The sequence below is a fragment of the Dendrobates tinctorius genome, unplaced genomic scaffold (genome assembly GCF_039654945.1).
Source record: "Dendrobates tinctorius isolate UK_male_01 unplaced genomic scaffold, ASM3965494v1 ptg000254l, whole genome shotgun sequence".
Taxonomy (NCBI): Eukaryota; Metazoa; Chordata; class Amphibia; order Anura; family Dendrobatidae; genus Dendrobates; species Dendrobates tinctorius.
Genome location: NW_027361921.1, coordinates 23481733 through 23501496, shown reverse-complemented (window position 1 = coordinate 23501496; position 19764 = coordinate 23481733). Strand labels below are relative to the sequence as shown.

General features: G+C 46.6%; 1 protein-coding gene across 4 annotated transcripts in view; it reads left to right on the top strand.

The window, feature by feature from the left end:
* The window catches only part of PIKFYVE (phosphoinositide kinase, FYVE-type zinc finger containing), a 603254-nt gene that overhangs the window by 79361 nt on the left and 504129 nt on the right, over positions 1 to 19764 (top strand). For all 4 annotated transcript variants that reach the window (XM_073558214.1, XM_073558213.1, XM_073558215.1 and 1 more), the window contains exons 3-7: positions 2515 to 2685; positions 4402 to 4517; positions 4601 to 4772; positions 10719 to 10923; positions 19596 to 19685. In XM_073558214.1, coding sequence (XP_073414315.1) covers positions 2515 to 2685; positions 4402 to 4517; positions 4601 to 4772; positions 10719 to 10923; positions 19596 to 19685 — 754 coding nt within the window. The remainder of the gene's footprint in view (positions 1 to 2514; positions 2686 to 4401; positions 4518 to 4600; positions 4773 to 10718; positions 10924 to 19595; positions 19686 to 19764) is intronic.

Sequence of the window (19764 nt, the reverse complement as noted above, 5' to 3'; positions counted from 1 at the left end):
GCGACCGAGTTGATGGCTGGTGCAAGAGTGGCATTGTAGAAACTAGTGGCAGTGTCTGTTCGTGGAGTGAAGCTATGGAGGACAGTGGTAGAATAAAGTCGTAGAATAAAGTCATAGTGTCACGTTGCCATCGGATACAGGGACTGCTGTTCCTACTTCGGCCACTAGGAGGCACCAGACTGGCACGTCGCCGTCAGACCCGAGCTCTGCTATTCCGGTCTCGGCCTCTGGGAGGCGCCTGACTGTCATGTCACGGTCAAACTCGGGGATGGTTGTTCCTGCCTCGGCCACTAGGAGGCGCCGTGGTCCGCCCGTGGGTACTCCTAACAGGGAGGAGGCTCCTTCGCAAGCATCTGGCGGCCGCAGGCTGCGCTCCTGTCGGTCATGAAGGGGTTGGTGCATCACCATCTGGCCTGGTCCTGGGGGCGGTCCTAATGACGTCATCAGACCGTGAACCTGTGAGGGATGATCTGATTCCTCAAATACCTTGGGGCTGGTCTTGCAGGCCGCCAGATATAGTCTTGGTTTCCCCAGTGTGCTAGTTTGTTATTTGCTATCTTTGATTGACCTTTGCCTGGATTTCTGACTCTGCTCCTGCCTGACGATTTTGTACCTCTGCCGCCCTCCTGGTTTATGACTCTTGACTGTGGTCTGGTTTTTAACGCTGTGACTGCCTAACGATTTTGTACCTCTGCTGCCCGCCTGGCTTAGACTTGGATTCCTGACTACGCTTTTGGTCCCGTTTTTAACCCCTTTCTGGCGACCGTCCTGCTCTGGTCTGCTGCTCGTATTCAGACAGCTACCTCCTGGGCTCTGCTGTAATTCCAGATCCCTGTATAGGGGTAAAGGGTATCGGGGTTGCTCGGGGTGCTGTCTTACTGCAGCCCAGACTCGCAGGCGGACGTCACACATAGAGTTTGCAAGTATCTAGATGATGAGAATGTGAGTAGATGGTGGTCAGATAGAGGGGAGATTGTGAAGTTATATAGGGAGCAGAGACGGGTGAAGACCAGGTCTGATGTGTATCCGTCTGTGTGGGTGGCTGAGGAGGACAACTGATTAAGTCCAAAAGATGAAGTGAGCGACAGGAGTTTTGAGGGTGCTGACTGGTAGGTGTCAATGGGGATGTTGAAGTCACCCATGATGATGGTGGGAATGTCAGAATGTCAGCAAAGAGAAAGTGAAGAAGGTGGAGAACTAGTCAATAAAGGCAGTTGGGAGGCCCGGAGGTTGGGACAGTCCACTTGACGGTTGGAGGGAGAGTAGATGCGGACAGAGTTGACTTCAAAAGAGGGGAGGATAAGGGATGGTAGAGGTGGGATTGGGTTAAAGGTACAGTTGGAAGAATGTAGAAGGCCCACTCCTCCACCATGTCTGTTGCCAGAGCGAGAAGTGTGGGTGAAGTGGAAGCCTCCGTAACATAACGCAGCAGGGGAGGCTGTGTCGGAGGGTGTCAGCCATGTTTCGGTGAGGCCAAGGAAGGAAAAATTACAAGAGGTAAAGAGGTCGTGAATCACATGGCGTTTATTGCAGACGGAGCGAGCATTCCAGAGGGAGCAGGGTGGTGGGCGTCAAGGGCACGGATTTTAAGTGGGTAAGATTTTGAGTGTTTATATTGGGTTGGGAGTGATAGGAAGGGGTAGTAATGGGAGGTATGAGCTTTGGGCGAAAGGTGGGAGAGCAGGTGGGAGAAAGAGAGTGACTGGCTTGTTTTATGTTTTAGTAGGAGAGATGTGATGTTGTGGAGGAGGTCAGGTGGGAAGACAAGCGGGAAGGAGAGATTATTTGGTTAGAGGATGCTGGGGTTTGCAGATAGCGAAGGAGAGTGAGGTGTAATGGAGCCAAAACTGTTATAGCGTATGTCTGCATGATGAGAGTAAGTGTGGAGGAAGAAATTTAGTACATGTAAGAACAGTGGTTAGGCGTACCTTCTGGTCACTTCTGGCATATTTCTGATGTATTCTTTTAGAGCCAATCCTAACGGAGATTGACCAAGGTCAGACAGACCTTCGACTCCGCATTTATAACAAGCTAAGTGCACATGAAATAGGCCAGGTATAAAGTTCTGCCTTTGTTCTGGGTGCTATGGAATTTATAGGGGTCACCCTGCCATGTTTGTTTAAATTTGTATACTGATTTAAACTAAGCCTCGCTGATTCCCCCCAGTACTCCTCACTCAGCACTGCCTTCATGCTGCTCTTCTGGAAGGACTGGGCACTGTGGCAGCGGTTGGCTGCATCAATCACATGTCCATTTGGCAGAAGAATTCATTTCACGAAAGGGGTTTTACAAGATTCATCGCTCACTTAATACACCAGCAAGAGGCAAAAATAAAAAGCCCCTTCCACGTATATTTGCCCAGAGTCCTCCCACCACAGCCTGCTAACTCTTTTTCCATCAGAATGATGTAAAATCCATTGTCAGTGTCGTGTGACTTTGGCGGGCAGTCTGACATTTTCTTTACTATGAGCATGCGGGGGACTGACTAATACTTGTGTTATGCTGTTGTTTCAGATGAAGTCAGAACGGTATCTGCTGCAGAGCGGTCAGAGCCCGGACCTAGTGACCATGCGGTAAGAAACACCTGGTCCAGTCCACACCACTCCCCAACATCACAGCCCGTTAAGTTCCCAGTGCAGTACAAGAAGCAGCTGCTTGGAGAGAGACGGTCCTCCACTAGCTCAGGTTCGTGGCTTCACACCTACTGTTTAGTTTTCTTCTCATCGCTGAACCTTATGAATTAGAATTCCCCACCATGGGAAAGCTTTATGGAGAAGGGTTTTATACATTTCAGGACTAGCCCATTTCTTTACCCTGAATTCATGACTGATCAACACTTCTGCTGAGATGATGGTGTTATCCATGTATGTGGGATGTGTATGATATGCTATACGTGTATGATATGCAGTCCTCATCCTCTGTGCTCTTGTGACTGATCTGTAAAGGGACTTGTCATGATTTTACAAAATCTGCCAAAAGGTACAAAGTGGTATAATAAGAATAAGCGTTAGTTGCATCTAGAACTCGTTCTACAGTCAGTATCAACACTGATGACATCTCATCTTTTAGTCATCTGAACGCTGCTGCCAATCCCTGACTTCAGCAGTTGTGTGCACATGTTTGATAAGTAACCGTTTGGTGAGGCCAGTGATTGGCTGCTGTGGACAGGCAGCTGATGAACGGGACTATATCTTTTCTTATAACATGGACCACTGGATTTTTGGGATATTTAAAGGTAAGTAATGCGTATGTTTTATTTTATACCATTTCTTACCACCTACCACTATGATACTCTCTGCCAAATGGATCTAGATGCCTTTCTTGAAAGTTATGGTTCCTAGGTTGTTTGCTGGAGATGGAGGTTGTGATTTATTTTGAATACCATAGTTTGAGTTTGTAATTTGTTTTTTTTAAAGGGGTCATGTCACCATTTCTAACGTGTCCGTTTTAGTAAATACTTGCCTCGCCTGTGGAACATCTTTCCTTAGAGGTGGTATTCCATTTTTCTGTTATCCTTGAATAGTTCTTAATCAAATGACAGTGGAGTGTCACCATATTCCAAGTCACAGATGTCTGATCCTGTCAGCACTGATTGGGCCATGCCAGAACGTGTAGGGACACATGCCAAACTATTACCATCTAGTTATTCATAACTTTCTAGGCGTAATAACACCAGAATAGAACAACAGATCTGTCAGGATGGGTTGTGTTGTTGGATCACCTGCAGAGGTGGATTCTCTAAGCCATAGAGCAGCATGGACCACATGAGTTGATGCAGTCAAGCAATGCAACCAGACTGTACATGGATCAGGGAAGACAAAGCTAGGTATGCAGGACAGGAGATGGACTGGCAGAGGTGGAAGTACCAGATGCAGCAGAGCCAGATGATCACCCGCCCCTGGTACTGAGAATCTTCACAGGGTGCATTGCCTCGGTGTGAGGATTCACAAGTCTTCAATGTTGTGACTGGAGATTTGTGCATCTGTTGCCAGGGAAAACACAGTGGAATAAACACGTATTTTTGGTGCAGATTTTTCCCCACTCATCAGTATGGGTGAAATCTGTAGCAAAAACGCTAAAAATTCACATTCTGCAGTTATAAATCTGCAAGTCACAAATAAGCAACGTGTCCATGACACTTCAGGATTCCCATTCACTTTGCTGGCATCAAGAAATCATTCAGTTTTTTGACAAAACTGCACTGGAAAAAAAAAACGCAGCAAAAACACAATGTGTGCACACAGCCTAATTAATTTATGTGATAACCCAACTAAAAGTTGCATACCATTTTGACACACTTATAAAGATATTGCACAGCTCTGAAAAAAGGTGCTCTCCTTCGCGAGCATAAATATGGATTTCCTATTAGTCACAGTTTTATTTGCCGTGATTTTGTTTTAGAAACCAGAAGAAAGCCGGAGCCTCCCCTGGGCCATGATCCGCGCACGGCTGTGCAGCTGCGCAGTCTGAGCACCGTGGTCAAGCGCCTAAAGGAGATTATGGAAGGAAAGAGTCAGGTAACGTTGTGTTATCCCACAAATTGCTGACTCCCAGGTGAGTGAATACATGGGGGATATGACAGCGTCACTTTCTTCTCCAGGACAGTGACTTGAAGCAGTACTGGATGCCTGATAGTCAATGTAAGGAGTGCTACGACTGCAATGAAAAATTCACCACTTTCCGGCGGAGGCACCACTGCCGACTTTGTGGCCAGATTTTCTGCAGCCGTTGCTGCAACCAGGAAATTCCGGGCAAATTCATGGGATATACAGGTTGGCATGAGTCACCAAATAGCCGACTAGCAAAATGGGCTGAAAAAGCAAAAAAATCCACTGAAAGGACCCAATATATGCCAGTAAAAGACGATGATCTAGGTCTGACATAATAGCAAATTAATAATAATAATAATAGCATAGTAAGCACAGTAACTATCAAGTCAATCTGTCCATAAAAATACCATTACAGTATGCTTGTGAGGAGCTATTATAGGTAGTCTTGAGGCTGTATACTGAATACTCAACCAAGAACATGTAACGGGTGTAACAGGTGGCCGTCTCCCAGGACCCTCAGTTGTGGTTCTGTGTAGAAGCACATACTGCAGTAAGTATTCAGATGTATGCCTCACGGCAACATCACCGTTTATTAGGGCCACATCTCCACAACCTTCCATATTGATGTCATTGCACCCAAGTAACAGCCATGGATGATTCCCCATGTAGTGGTTACAGTAGGTCTACACCTGTGTTATATAGAGCTCTGAGCAGAAGACTAGTCAGAATGGACAGAGCATGTGGTGGTGCATGAGAGCGTTGGGAGGCTAGGAGCCACATGTAAGAGGACTGATGGCTCCTCAGCCCCACAATAGTCTCTTAGCAGATTTCTTCTTTGAACCTTACTCATTATAATTTATAAGCTGCATTTTTCCTGTCTTTCTCTTTAAAGAGAATCTGTCAGTAGGATCAACCCTCCTAAGCCGTCTATGTGGGCAGGTAGGTCATATGAAGCTGAATGAAATAATACCTTGATATCTGTGATCTGATGTCTTATTCCAGAGAAATACATGTTTATCTTAAATATAAATGAGATGTTAAAAGGAACTTGTCACCAGAAAAAACCTCTGTTATCTTGTAGATATGGGGTTAATCTGCATATTAATAGCGTAACTAACCTGCCCAAATGCTGTGGGGAGAAATTGAACTTTCTTCTCCCGGGCATGATTCGGTTGCAGAGCCAGTATCAGTCGGGGCCGGGAGCTCAGTTACAACGGCTCTCTGTACACTCTATGCTCAGAGCGGTGACTGAACCGACTCCGCCTCTGTGACAGATGCCAGTGTGAGACATGAAATGGACAAAAGAAAGATGACCCGTTGAAGCGCTCGAGTAGCGCGAAACGGCTGTTGTCAGCCTTTTTTGCACTCCTTGTCACTCCCCCTGCTTGGCATGAATATACTTATATGCCAATAATCCCATGAATTTTTACTTGCTGAGTGCGACCTTCATTCTTTTCATGTACCTTGAGACATGAAATGACTGACATTCTACTCTCCTGATCTATATGTGTCACACTGGGAATGCCCCCGTATAACGCGCCCGACGCGCGTTTACTAAGACTCCTTCGTCAGGGGGATGGTAGCAGCTCAGCGGAGGGGGTTATTTATAGTCTGGTATATCCAGGACATGAGATGAAGCGGCACATGCGCCGTCGGCGTTAACCGGAAGTGACGCGGCAAGTGGCGTCATGTGAGTAAACACTGCCAGGGAAGCTACACAGCAAGACGCCATTGCTGCGCAACGTACCGGCACGTCAGGCTGCTCATGCGCACTGCTCAATGCCTTTATAATACCTGGATGGGAAATGTAAACAAGCTGATATCAACGGCATTGAAATGCAGGATAAAGTGGCTTAAAGTGCTTTAGTGCAAAAAAAGGTGTCAGAGACTTGACCTAGGGTTACTAATAATTGATCGTGTGTATAGATAATAGGTTAATACAAAAAGTGCACTAACTAGGTAAATGCCTGACTGCATATGTAAATGTGAAAATATATATAAAATAGAACAAATACATGAAATATCCACACCAAATAATATAAACAAGCTGTTAATGACGGCTTGTAAATGAGGGTGGCAAGAAGTGCCTTTAGTGCACAAAAGAGTTCAGAGGATTGCTAATATTTAATGAAAGACTAACACAAAAAGGTGCACTAGATGGGACATAGACTGACCACTTATACTAGTGAATGAATGTAGAAATAAAATATTTATGCACAAATATATATATCTCCGAACATGAATATAAATAACCTATACAATAAGACATTGCTGAAAACATGAAACCAAATTTTTGTTAGAAGGGAATATACAGTATCTTCTTCCTCTTTTTCGCCTTTGGATGTATAACTATGGAGGTCCATGTAAATTCATGAAGTTCAACAAAGATATGATATTCAAGATGAGCTGAAAATATTAATAAAAAGATTAAAATTAAAATAGCACTAAAATTATAAAAATGGAATAAAAGAGAGACTCTCATTAAGACCCAATGGGGACACGGTACGTAGTGTCCAAATCCATTGGGTCTCCAATTGGGCAAGTTTTTTACTGACATTGCCACCCCTAATGTTGCTGCGTATCAAGTTCATTCCAGAAACCTTTAGTAATGTGGAATCACAATTGTGATACAGTTTGAAATGTTTAGGCAGCGTCTTAAGGGAGGAAATGTCTTCTATGTCTTTAGCTGCCTTGATGCCTAATATGTGTTCACGGACCCTGACCTTAACCCATTAATGTCTATGGACGTGCACAGTCCGTCATGGCAGGAGGTAACTTTCAGCACCATGACGGACTCTGCACGTCCTGTCTTTGAACTGTCACTGCGTGTAAACACGCAGTTTCAGTTCAGTGCGGACAGCTGTCTATGACAGCTGAAAGGCACAGGAAGGGGGGCAGGGACCCTTGCACTTGGTCCCTGCACCCACAGCGCTGTGATTGGTCTGTCAGATTGATCGACCAAACACAGCATTGATCAGCAGGAGAAGCTGAAATTTGAGCATCTTCTTGCCTGATCAGTGTAGGAGCCCAGCGCTGCAGTGGCTGAGCCTCCTGCACTGACAGCTAGGAGCGGAGCCCCCACCGCCCCTGGCTGTTAACCCCGTCACTGCTGCGATCGAGCATGATCGCAGCGTTCAGAGGGGGAGGCAGAGGGTAGGGGGCTCCCTCTGCCTCAGGTCGGCGTCCCTGCGATGTAATCGCGGGGCCCGACCTGTGCCATGATGACCCGGAGGTGTCATGACAACCTCCGGGTCATTTACCTACAGAGAGCTGGTGAGATCATGCTCATAGCATGGTGTCAGCAGCTCTCAGCATTGGTATAATGCATTATACCAATGCTGGAGCATTGTAATGTATTATACCTAAAGTGAAAGTGAAAGTCCCATAAAGGGACAAGGTAAAAAATAAAAACATTTAAAAAAAAAATATGTAAAAAACAAATTATTAAAAAATATAAAAAATTCCCTAAAAATGACACATTTTTATGTAAAAAAAATAAAAAAATAAAATGAACAAAAAAATACACGTTTGGTATCGCCACGTCCGTAAAAATCCCATCTATAAAAGTATCACCCTAGTTAACCCGTTCAGTGAACGCCGTAAAATAAAAACACAAAGTAGCAAATTATACTTTTTCCAAGCAGTATCATCATACCACTTGGAAAAAGTGCAATAACACGCGATCAAAAAGATGGATATAAATAAACATAGTACCGCTGAAAACGTCATCTTGTCCCGCAAAAAACGAACCACCATACAGCATCATCAGCAAAAAAATACAAAAGTTATAGCTCCCAGAATAAAGTGATGCAAAAATATTTTTTCTATAAAAGTTTTTATTGTGTAAAAAACACCAAAACACAAAAAAAATATAAATGAGGTATCGCTGTAATCGTAGTGACCCGAAGAATAAAACTGCCATACTAATTTTACCACATGCGGAACGGCGGGGGGAAAAAAAAAGCATTCCTAAATTGCTGGTTTTTGGTCATTCAAAAAATGAACAGAAAAATCAGAATAGAAAGCGATCAAAAAACGTTATGTGCCCGAAAATGGTACCAATAAAAACGTCAGCTCTTCCCGCAAAAATCAAACTTGCACATGACTCTGTCGGCCGAAATATGGAAAAATTATAGCTCATTGAAGATCATTTTTGTGGAAAAAATATGATTTTTTAATTTTACGGCTCTACGTTATAACCTTCTGTGAAGCCCTTGGGGGTTCAAAGTGCTCAGCACACATTTAGATAAGTTCCTTGGGGGGTCTAGTTTCCAAAATGGGGTCACTTGTGGGGGGTTTCCACTAATAAGGTACATCAGGGCCTCTCCAAACGCGACATGGCGTCCGCTCTCGATTCCAGCCAATTTGACATTCAAAATCACAAATGATGCTCCTTCCCTTCTTAGCACTGCCGTGCGCCTAAAGAGTGCTCTTCCTCTACACATGGGGTATCGGTGTACTCAGGAGAAATTGCACAACAAAGATTGAGGTTAATTTTCTACTGATACCCTTGACAAAATAAAAAAAAATGTGTCCAAATAAAAATTTTTGGGAAAAAAGTTAAATGTTCATTTTTTCCTTCCACATTGCTTCAATTCTTTTGAAGTACCTAAAGGGTTAATAAACTTCTTGAATGTGGTTTTGAACACCTTGAGGGGTGCAGTTTTTAGAATGGTGTCACTTTTTGGTATTTTCTGTTATATTGACCTTGGGGGGTCAATGTGAGGTGGTCCCTAAAAAAATGGTTTTGTAAATTTTGTTGGAAAAATGAGAAATCGGTGGTCAACTTCTAACCCTTATAACTTCCTAAGAAAAAAAAGTTTGGTTCCAAAATTGTGCTGATGTACAGTAGACATGTGGGAAATGTTATTTATTAACTATTTTTTGTGACATATCTCTCTGATTTAAGGGCATAAAAATTAAAAGTTTGAAAATTGCAAAATTTTAAAAATTTTCGCCATATTTCCATTTTTTTCATAAATAAACGCAAGTCATATCGAAGAAGCTTTACCACTAACATGAAGTACAATATGTCACGGAAAAACATTCTCAGAATCAGCGGGATACGTTGAAGCGTTCCATAGTTATAACCACATAAAGTGACAGTGGTCCGATTTCAAAATTAAGGCCTGGTCATTAACCTACAAAATGGCTTGGTCGTTAAGGGGTTAAGTTGTCGGGTGGTGAGACCCACATATATGAGGGAACATGGGCCCTGTGGCATAATAAATTACCGCAGTAGAAGAACATGTGATGTTATTCTTGATATGAAAATTGCGGGATTTGTCAGAATTAGTAAACAAACTTTCTGATGATGTTAGGGCACGCTACACAAGACCCACAGGGTTTGCATCCCGTGGTTGGTATTGATTGTGAAAAAAAGGGGTTATTAGCTGGTTCCTGTATGTAATGGCGTTTTACTAGCCTGTCGCTCAGGTTAGGTGATCTCCTAAAGGTGATATTGGGATGATCACCAATGTATTTAGAAAGTATCGGCTCAGATGTCAGAATAGGCCAAAATTGTTTTAAATAAAATCTAAGCCATTCATGTTGGCCGTTAAATTGTGTGATGAAGCGGACAACATCATTGGGTCTAGAGGTATTTTTACTATAAAGTGTATTGTGACGTGGCGTATGTCTGGCTCTGTTAAAAGCTCTTTTAATCGAGCGCCTGCTGTATCCTCGTTGAACTTTCTTCTCCCGGGCATGATTCTGTTGCAGAGCCAGTATCAGTCGGGGCCGGGAGCTCAGTTACAGACCGCTCTCTGTACACTCTATACTCAGAGCGGTGACTGAATCGGCTCCGCCCCTGTGACTGATGCCAGTGTGAGACATGCAATGACTGACAGTCTGCTCTCCTGATCTACATGTCTCACACTGGGAATGCCCCCGTTTCTTTTAAAATAACAGCTCATTTACATACTGGAGAAAAAAATGTATTTTTCTGGAATAGGACGTCGGATCACAGATATCCAGGAGTCATTTTATTCACCATTCTTTGACCCACTTGCCCATAGAGAAGACTTAGGAGAGTTGATCCTCCTGACAGGTTCCCTTTAATTATATGGTACTTTAGTATTATAGTCGTATTTGCAGACCAAAAGCTTGTAATGTGCCATTTTGCTAGTATAAGTGCTTTGGTGAAATACTGATTTTCTTCACGTTAAGGTGATTTACGGGCTTGTACCTACTGCTGCAAGATTGCCATAAACTATGCACATTCCACTGATGGCCATACATTTGGAGAAGACTTGAATTCTCTCTCCGACTCCTGCTCTCTGTCTATTTTGGACCCTGGGGAACCTCGTACTCCAGTGGGAGGAAGAAAGTCTAGTCGTAATATCTTTTTAGAGGAGGATCTGGCTTGGCAAAGGTAAGAACCATTCATGGACGACTTAGGAAATATTATGTGCCTTCTATAGAAAGGGCAGCGATTTAGTCACGTGTGCTAGCTTGTGATCCACTTAGCTTGGTGTGTGCTGGAATTCTTGCTATTTTTACTGCTGGGAAGTTGATCAGAAACAATGCACAGTAATTTTCGCTGCTCCCTACAGAATTTCCTTAAAGAATATTTCCTTCAGTAAAAGTTTTTTTTTTTTTACCTTCAATACAAACGACTAAAATGTTTCTTCGTGGTCTGTAATCTAATATATAAAGCTCAATGTGGGTTTGTATGTATGTATGTCCGGGATTGGCATCCGCACCGTCGCAGCTACAGCCACAAAATGTGGCACAGTCACACGTCTGAACCCTGAGAGCGTCCTAGGCTATGTTGTGAGGTGAAATTTTAACCCCGCGCGTTTCAATTCACCTAACAATTTTGCCCCTATCTACATAATGGGGAAAAAGTGTTTGTGTATCAAGCCCCGCCCCTCATTATGATGTCATAATGGTTGTCATGGCGACGCTGATGTCATCATACATAGTAACATAGTAATTAAGGTTGAAGGGAGACTTTAAGTCCATCTAGTTCAACCCATATCCTGTCCTAACTTGCCCTAACATGTTGATCCAGAGGAAGGCAAAAAAAAACCCATGTGGCAAACAGTAAGCTTCACATTGGGGAAAAAAAGGTTGCAAGCCCCGCCGCTCATGATGTCATAATGGTTGACTATGGGAAGGAGGATGTGTGATGGGTATATGGGCACTGGACTATGGGATGGAGGATATGTATGATGGGTATATGGGCATGGGACTATGGGATGGAAGATGTGTGATGGGTATATGGGCACTGGACTATGGGATGGAGGATATGTATGACGGGTATATGGGCACGGGACTATGGGATGGCGGATATGTATGATGGGTATATGGGCACGGGACTATGGGATGGCGGATATGTATGATGGGTATATGGGCACGGGACTATGGGATGGAGGATATGTATGATGGGTATATGGGCACGGGACTATGGGATGGAGGATATGTATGATGGGTATATGGGCACTCGACTATGGGATGGTGGATATGTATGATGGGTATATGGGCACGGACTATGGGATGGCGGATATATATGATGGGTATATGGGCACGGGACTATGGGATGGAGGATATGTATGATGGGTATATGGGCACTCGACTATGGGATCGTGGATATGTATGATGGGTATATGGGCACGGGACTATGGGATGGAGGATAATTATAATTTGCTATAACTAACCACAGTTAGTTACTATGCCCGGGCAGCGCCGGGCTCTTTAGCTAGTTAAAGATAAAATAAAAAAAGCCTTGTTCTTTTCTTGGAGTTAGCAGAAATATCTTAACGCCCTGAATGCAGGGTAAACTACTGTAAGTGTACGATCTGTCACAAAAGTTTTTCTCCCAGGAAACCTCATTATAAGGTCACGTTCACATGTTCAGTATTTGGTCGGTATTTTACCTCAGTATTTGTAAGCCAAAACCAGGAGAGGAGCAATCAGAGGAAAAGTATAATAGAAACCTGTCACCACTTCTGGGTTTATTACCCACTCCTACACATACTGAGGTAAAAAACTCACCAAATACTGAGTGTGTGAACAAGACTGAACAGTGGATGGAGGGGCAGAATGACTTTCAGAATGACAGCTGTGTTGTGCTATGATAGGTTTAGATAAAGGTGGCCTATGAAGAGCGGAGCAGAACATACAGGCCTTAAATTGGCAAAGCAGATGCTGTCCAATTGGATAAAGAATTAGTGCTGCATGTGAAAAGTTGTGCATTCTAAGAAGACTTGTGTGTGGATTAGGGTACATAGGCAAACGTGTATGCGAACTGTGCCAAACAATTGACAACCTCAAGGCTGGCACATCTGTGTCCTGACATGTTAAGGCTGGGCATTAAACGCGTCGTCTGGGTAGAGATCATACTATGCTGCTGCATTTCCACCGACACCATTTGGATTTGATTACATTACTAATCTAATGTTTTGATAGAACGTGATCTTTGAACCTCCTCCTACTTGCAGGCTTTTTCAGATTAGTAGGAGATGCTCGTAGGTAGGAGGAGGCGTAGGTAGGAGGAGGTTTTGCCATGCTCTGGTCCATTCGCCATGGACTATTGACCTGACTTTTGGACCTAGGTCCTGCCAATCTTTTTGCTGTATTCTAGTCGTACAAAATAGTGTAGTAGTAAAGTGTTCTACCTTCTTTGGCAATTTTATGATTTCTTTACACTTCACTACTCACTCTTTTTCTCCTTCGTCTCATTGGGGGACACAGATACTGTGGGTGTATGCATCTGCCGCTAGGAGGCTGACACTAAGTGAAAAAAAGAGGTTAGCTCCTCCTCCGCAGTATACACCCTCGCCCCTATTGCGGGCAGAAATCAGTTTTTGCTTAGTGTCCTATGGAGGCACACACAGTCTGGATCTCTCCAGTCTATTTTTTTCTAGTTTACTATGAAGATGAGACGGGCGACGGTTCCTATTGAAAGGGTCCTATCTCCCAAAACCATCAGGCGAGCACGCGTTGAGTATCGTCTCCGCGTATACTTTCCCGCACCAAGGGACATATCTGGGACTTTTCCCCAGACTTCTATTTTTGTTATTTTATGAAGATGAGACAGGGGCAACGCATCCTATTGAAAGGATCCGATTTCCCCAAACCATCAACGGGCGAGCACGTGCGAGTATCCCTCCACGTATCCTTTCCCGCACCGAGGCACATATCTGGGGCTTTTTCCCCAGACTTCTATTTTTGTTTGTTATTTTATGAAGATGAGACAGGGGCAACGCATCCTATTGAAAGGATCCGATTTCCCCAAACCATCAACGGGTGATCACGTGCGAGTGTCCCTCCACGTATCCTTTCCCGCAACGTGGGACATTATGCCAGACTTAGCCCTGTCCACCCCTAGGTATTGAAACCATGGGCTTGCACAGAGGCACAAGACTAGTCTGTGCGGCCCCCACTGCTCCACCAACGCTAGACGGCGGTGCTGCAAGGTGGCGGACGGTTCCTCTCCTCACCCCCTGAAGGGGTTAGATGGAGCTAGGGTGCCTGCACCGTCCTGTTTTTTATCAAAGACCCCCTCACATACCTGCGCTAAGGCTGAAGAGGATCATCGGAGAGGAGAGGGGAGGGCTCCTGCGAAGATTTCGGGCTGGAGCCCACAGCCGCAGAAGGCGGCGTCTACTAGCATACAAGAGAAGGACTAGATCCGTCAGGACAAGAACGCTGCGCCTGTCAGTAGCGCCATTTTTTGGTACCGCTCCCCGGGTAGGGGAAAAATTGAGGCTTCGGCCGGAGCTAGGCCGCGGCCGGAAGTTCCGCCCTCGGGGAGGGTGTCACTTCCGGAACCCCGCTCCGCACTTGGCGGCGAAAAAAAAAAAATCGAGGCCCCGACTTCGGCGCACGATTTAAAGTAAGCATCCAGGTCGGGGGGGCGCAGGACTGGGGTAAGTGCTGCCCGAGAGGCCATGCTAGGGAAAAACGAGGAGCTACCTCTTCCCCATATCCCCAGCAGCGGACAGATACACCATGTCCGAAAGAAGCAAAGACGCACATTTTGTTTTGCGCGGCATGCATCTCTTGTTGGACTGCGTTTCCGCGGGTGCAGAGCAGCGTTTATGCGAAGACTGCGAATCCAAACGCGCCCAGTAGCCCTCCCCTGCGACCGCGACCAATGTGTCAAGTCCCCCGGAGTGGGCCCGATCACTGTCACAGTACATGGTGTCGCTTACGAGAGCAATAGAATCCCTTCAAGCCCCAGATAGGGACAGTGTGACAGTGGAGCCTCCGGCCTGCAGGGGCCGCCCTCACTCCAGGCAGGCCCGGGGGAAGCAAATCCACACGTGTCGCCCAGTCCATTCGGTGCCTTTGGCATCCGCAAGATCTGCTTCTCGCTTCCCGTCACCAGTGGTTGATAGCGAGCAGACCTCAGATTGCGACTCAGACGAGCCCATTGACCTGGACACTCCAGAGTCACGTGAAACGGTGGACAGCCTCATAGAAGCCATCAATCAGACTCTGGGGATTGATAGATGATATCGCAGCGGCTATGGAGCAGCGGCCGCACAGAATTTTTTCCTCTCACCCTGAGTTTGAGGACATAGTACAGCGGCACAGAGAACGTCCAAAAAGGCGTTTTTCTCGGGTTAAAGGGCACTCGAAACGCGTTATCCGTTTGCTCCGGACCTCCGTAAACAATGGATGGAATCCTCGATAGTGGATCCTCCGGTTTCACGCTTGGCCACTAAGACCCTGTTATCTGTCCCTAGGGTTTCCTCGATTAAGGATCCCACGGACTGCCTTATTGAGAGCCTAGCTCGTTACTGCAGGGTCTGCAGGCGTCAGGATCTGCACTCGCTCCCTCGTTCGCAGCCAAGGCTGTGATATCATAGTCAGAAACATTAAACAAGGTCACGCAGGAGCAGGATCTACCTGCAGAGATCTCGGAGGTCACAGGTCAGATGACGATAGCCGGAGATTATGTAATGAATGCGTTTTTGGATGCGGCCAATTGTTCAGCACTTGCTGCCGCTAATGCAATCTCTATCTGAAGAGCCCTATGGTTGAGGACATGGTGGGCCGATTCTACTACCAAGAAGTCCTTGGCTTCCCTGCCTGATCAGTGTGACCGCCTATTTTTGGATCAACTTATCTCCGACTCCACAGGAGGAAGGAGCGGGTTTCTCCCCCAACAGAAGGTTATATCGTTTTTTTCGTCACCCGGTTCAGGCACGTTTTCGGGCCTTTCGCAGTGCCTCCGGCCATTCTAGGCCGGGCGTGACGGCAGTGGTCAGGTGGCGGCCGGTAAGCAGCCTGAGCCTGGTCCGGGACCCGAATAGGAGACGGTCTGGGGTCATGTGTTGAAACACTCCGGGTAGGACTACGGGGCCCAATTCCGCCACCTCAGGCCGCCCCAACCAGGATAGGGAGCGGCAGGTCATATAGAGCCAACCCATTGGGGAGAATGCGTGCTCAAGAGGCCAGATCGAGGGGACCCAGATCCTAAGGATCATCGGCCAAATGACTCGAGGTCTTTACCAGACGACACCAGCAAGTGGGCGGCTGCCTACCTACTCTGTTTTCACCACGTCTGGGCCAACATCGCTCACGACGCATGGGTTAAAGAGTTGGTGTCCTCAGGTTACAAAATAGAATTTGTCAGATACCCTCCAAGAAGGTTTTTTCCTTCCCGGCTTCCCTGGGTGGATACCCAGGTAAGGGCTCTATTGGGAGCCATCAAGTCGCTCCTGCACAACGGAGTCATTGTTCCAGTGCCGGAACATGGAAGAGCTCAGGGGTTCTATTCAAACCTTTTTGGGTCCCCAAAAAGGACGGGTCTGTCAGGCCTGTTTTGGACCTAAAGCTTCTGAACAAATTCATCAGGATCAGACATTTCCAGATGGAGTGTCTCCGTTCAGTCATATCGGTCATGGAACAGTGAGAATATTTGGCCTCAATTGACGCTTGCCATGACGCTTTTCTGCATATTCCCATTTTTTCCTCCTCATCAGAGGCGGCTACGCTTCGCCATCAGTGTTCAGCATTTTAAGTTCGTAGCGCTACCCTTCGGGCTAGCCACGGCTCCCGGAGTGTTCACAAAGGTTTTGGCAATTGTCAGGGCCACACTGCATTCTCGAGGCATAGTCGTCTTGCCTTATCTGGACGACCTCTTGGTCAAGGGCCCGTCAATACGGGCAGGTGAGGAAGGTGTCAACATCACGCTAGATACTCTTGCCGCTTAGATGGTTGGTCAATGCAAAGAGATCATCCCTTGTGCCAGCTCAGAAGATCTCCTTCCTAGGGATGATCTTCGACACTTGCTGAGGGTTGATAATTCTCCCTCAGCAAAGGGCGCTAGTCTCCGGCAGGGAATCCGGACACTACGCCAACCAGTCCCTCATACCATCCGATCCACGATAAGGATCCTAGGGAAAATGGTGGCAGCAATCGAAGCGATACCTTTCGTCCAGTTCCATCCTTCACCCTCTGCAGCACGCCTCGTGTCAGCCTGGGACAAGAATTCTTTCACGCTCGATCGGCGGCGCAAACTGGCCTCTCAAGTCAGGCAGTCGCTCGGATGGTGGATTACCAGTTCCTCTCTGGCCTATGTCAGGGGCTGATAGTGAAAATTGACGTCAGTCTCCTCGGTTGGGGAGCGGTGTTTCGCCACCACACAACCCAGAAACGGTGGTCGCCACAGGAGGCACGCCTCCCGATCAACTTATTGGGGGATACGAGCAATTCGGCTGGCTCTGCAGAGGTTTTATCACTTGCTAGCAAGCCGTCCTGTCCGGATTCTATCGGACATCACCACGGCGGTGGTTTACATAATTCGTCAGGGGGGCACCCGCAGCAGAACAATCATGCGCGAGGTGGAGCACGTTCTTCAGTGGGCCGAAGCAAACCACTCGGTGATTTCGGCTGTCCACATCCCGGGAGTGGAAAATTGGGCGGCAGACTTCCTCAGCCAGCAGGGTCTTGCATCCGGAGAGTGGTCTCTACATCCCGAAGTTCTTCAACAGATTTGTCAACTGTGGGGAGCTCCGGATGTGGACCTGACGGTTTCCAGAGTGAATGCCAAAGTGCCCACATATGTCTCTCGGGCCAGGGACCCGCAGGCATTCGCGGGGGACGCGTGGGTTCTGCCATGGAACCAGTTTCGCCTCCCATATCTATTTCCCCCACTGCCACTACTCCCGAGAGTCAGCAAAGGGATCACGACGGAAGGGGGGCCGGCAATTCTGCTGGCCCCAGACTGGCCCCGTCGAGCGTGGTATGCAGATCTAAGGCAGCTGCTCGACGACGTTCCTGGGCGCCTGCTAGAGCGTCCAGATCTACCGTCTCAAGGGCCAATTTGCCACCCGAACTCGGGGACCCTGTGTTTGACGGCAGGGCCGTTGAATCTCGAATTCTAACCCAGGCAGGGTTCGGGAGCAAGGTGGTCGCTACAATGATTAGCGCCTGGAGGCCTGCTTCAGCATGAATTTACCACCATACCTGGAAGGTGTTCTTTGCTTGATGTCGAGGCGCGGTGTTTCACCGCTAAGATTCTCGATCTCCAACATCTTGGTTTTTCTCCAGTCGGGCTCAGTCGTTAGAGCATTAGACTCGGGCTTTGCCCCAGGTTTCCGCAGGAGACAAATGGCGGCCTTATCCGTCCTGTTCCAGTGCAGGGTTACTGCCAATTTGTAGGTGAGAACTTTTCATCCAGGGAGTGTTCCACTTGATACCTCCCTATATGGCGCCGATGGACGTCTGGGTTCTTAACATGGTCTTAAGTGTTCTGCAGGATGCTCCATTGGAACTGTTTCAGGATACCTTTCCTGGAAAAGTTGTTCCCCTAGTGGCCATCACTTCCATCAGGCGCTTTTTTCAGGGCTGGCGGCTCTATCCTGCCGAGCTCCGTTCCTCACTTTCCATAAGTATAAGGTGGTCCTCAGACCAGCCCCTCTTTTTCTGTGAAGGTCGTGTCCTCTTTTTCACATCAATGAAGATGTTGTTTTGTCTTCATTATTATTTATTTTTTTTTTTTTTCCAGCACCGTGTGGAAGAAGGCTCTTCACACGTTAGACCTGGTAAGAGCCCTCCGGAGGTACATGTCACGGACAGCACCCTTTCCTCAGACGGACACGCTGTTTGTGCCCCCTGAAGAACGCAGGAAGGGACTCGCTGCCTCAAAGTCGATCATAGCCAGATGGATTCATTTGACTATTCAGGAGTCCTACTGCATTAGAGGCACGCCAATTCCAGCAGGGATCAGAGCGCACTCTACTCGGGCAATGGGCGCCTCTTGGGCGCTTCGGCATCAGGCTTCGGCGGAACAGGTTTGCAAGGCAGCAACCTTGTCCAGCCTGCACACATTTGCCAAACATAATATCCATGCTCAGGCCTCGGCAGATGCAAGCCTGGGTAGAAGGATTTTCCAAGCAACGGTGGCGCACCTTTAAACAGGAGGTGAATGTAGCTTGGATCGGTGAGTCAATCTCCCACCCAGGGACTGCTTTAGGACGTCCCACAGTATCTGTGTCCCCCAATGAGACGAAGGAGAAACATGGATTTTTGTGAGTACTGACCGTAAAATCCTTTTCTCCGAGACGCTCATTGGGGGACACAGCACCCACCCTATTAGCCAGTTGGCTCTTGTTTAAATGAATGTGTTTACTTATTTGATATAAAGGTGGTGTTTTCCTTTGGACATGTTGTACCTGTATTAAGACTGATTTGCTGATTTGTTGTCCTCCTACTGCTTTGGCACCAAACTGATTTCCGCCCTCAATAGGGGCGAGGGTGTATACTGTGGAGGAGGAGCTAACCTCTTTTTTTCACTTAGTGTCAGCCTCCCAGCGGCAGAAGCATACACCCACAGTATCTGTGTCCCCCAATGTGCGTCTCGGAGAAAAGGATTTTACGGTGAGTACTCACAAAAATCCATGTTTCTCAACTTTTTGCTGCCAGCGACTCTCCACTTCTTGCTTCCAAAGTGGTTCTGGAACTACACTACTTGTGAGCAAACCCAATATCTTCTGGAGCTTCTGATCTAAAATTTAGAACCATGTTAATAAAAAACACTTTAAATCCTAAATTACTGTTAGGAATTGTTCCTTTTCTGTATTTCAGCCTTGTTCACCAGGAATCTTCAAAGCCATCACTATCAACACGTCTTGCCTCTGTGCAGGAAGATGGTGGGAAATCTCCAGCCAGAAACAGGTAAATGATAAATGGAAATGACTGGTTATTGTTCCCTTTTTTGTAAAGTCCTCCACCAAAATCAGTCAGCAAATCCTGG